The following is a 427-nucleotide window of genomic DNA, read 5'->3' as shown; positions in this document are numbered from 1 at the left end:
TCTTTCTTGAGCTTAGAAGCGTCCATCTCGTTGTTGCTTCTTGGAGCCACGATAACTTTAGCTTGCTCCTCTAGTGTGAAGTTTGCCCATTTGAATTCAGGGTTGATGTAGTCTCTGTACATCTCTAGGATCTCGTTGTGACTCACCACACCTGGGTTTGTGAAGTTCCAGATTCCTCTCAAGTTTCTTTTAGCCATCTCAATGGAGATTGGTAAAAGCTCGTCCAACACAGTCATGCTGTTTGGGATGTTCACTACTTTGTTGTACCTGGAGATCTTGGTGATGAAGTTCCGCGGGTTGTTAAGATCTGAGGATATCGGCATCCTTACTCTCAAAGTGCAAACGTTGTCAAACTCCTTTAGCAGTTCCTCAACCTGTAGACACATTCATAACAAAATTAGCATACATAGGAAGGCAAGACGTCAGA

General features: G+C 43.6%; 1 protein-coding gene across 1 annotated transcript; it reads right to left on the bottom strand.

Annotated features, from left to right (window-relative positions):
- Positions 1 to 5: 5 nt before the first annotated feature.
- On the bottom strand, positions 6 to 404 carry LOC104775101 (trifunctional UDP-glucose 4,6-dehydratase/UDP-4-keto-6-deoxy-D-glucose 3,5-epimerase/UDP-4-keto-L-rhamnose-reductase RHM1-like; the record flags this gene model as incomplete). Its single annotated transcript, XM_010499380.2, has 1 exon — positions 6 to 404. A coding segment is annotated over exon 1 (381 nt), but the record flags the coding sequence as incomplete, so codon positions are not given.
- Between the last annotated feature and the right edge of the window lie 23 nt (positions 405 to 427).

The sequence above is a fragment of the Camelina sativa genome, unplaced genomic scaffold (genome assembly GCF_000633955.1).
Source record: "Camelina sativa cultivar DH55 unplaced genomic scaffold, Cs unpScaffold08684, whole genome shotgun sequence".
NCBI classification, from domain to species: Eukaryota; Viridiplantae; Streptophyta; class Magnoliopsida; order Brassicales; family Brassicaceae; genus Camelina; species Camelina sativa.
Note: the sequence above shows the minus strand (reverse complement) of the source record. Positions and strands in the feature narration are given on the sequence as shown.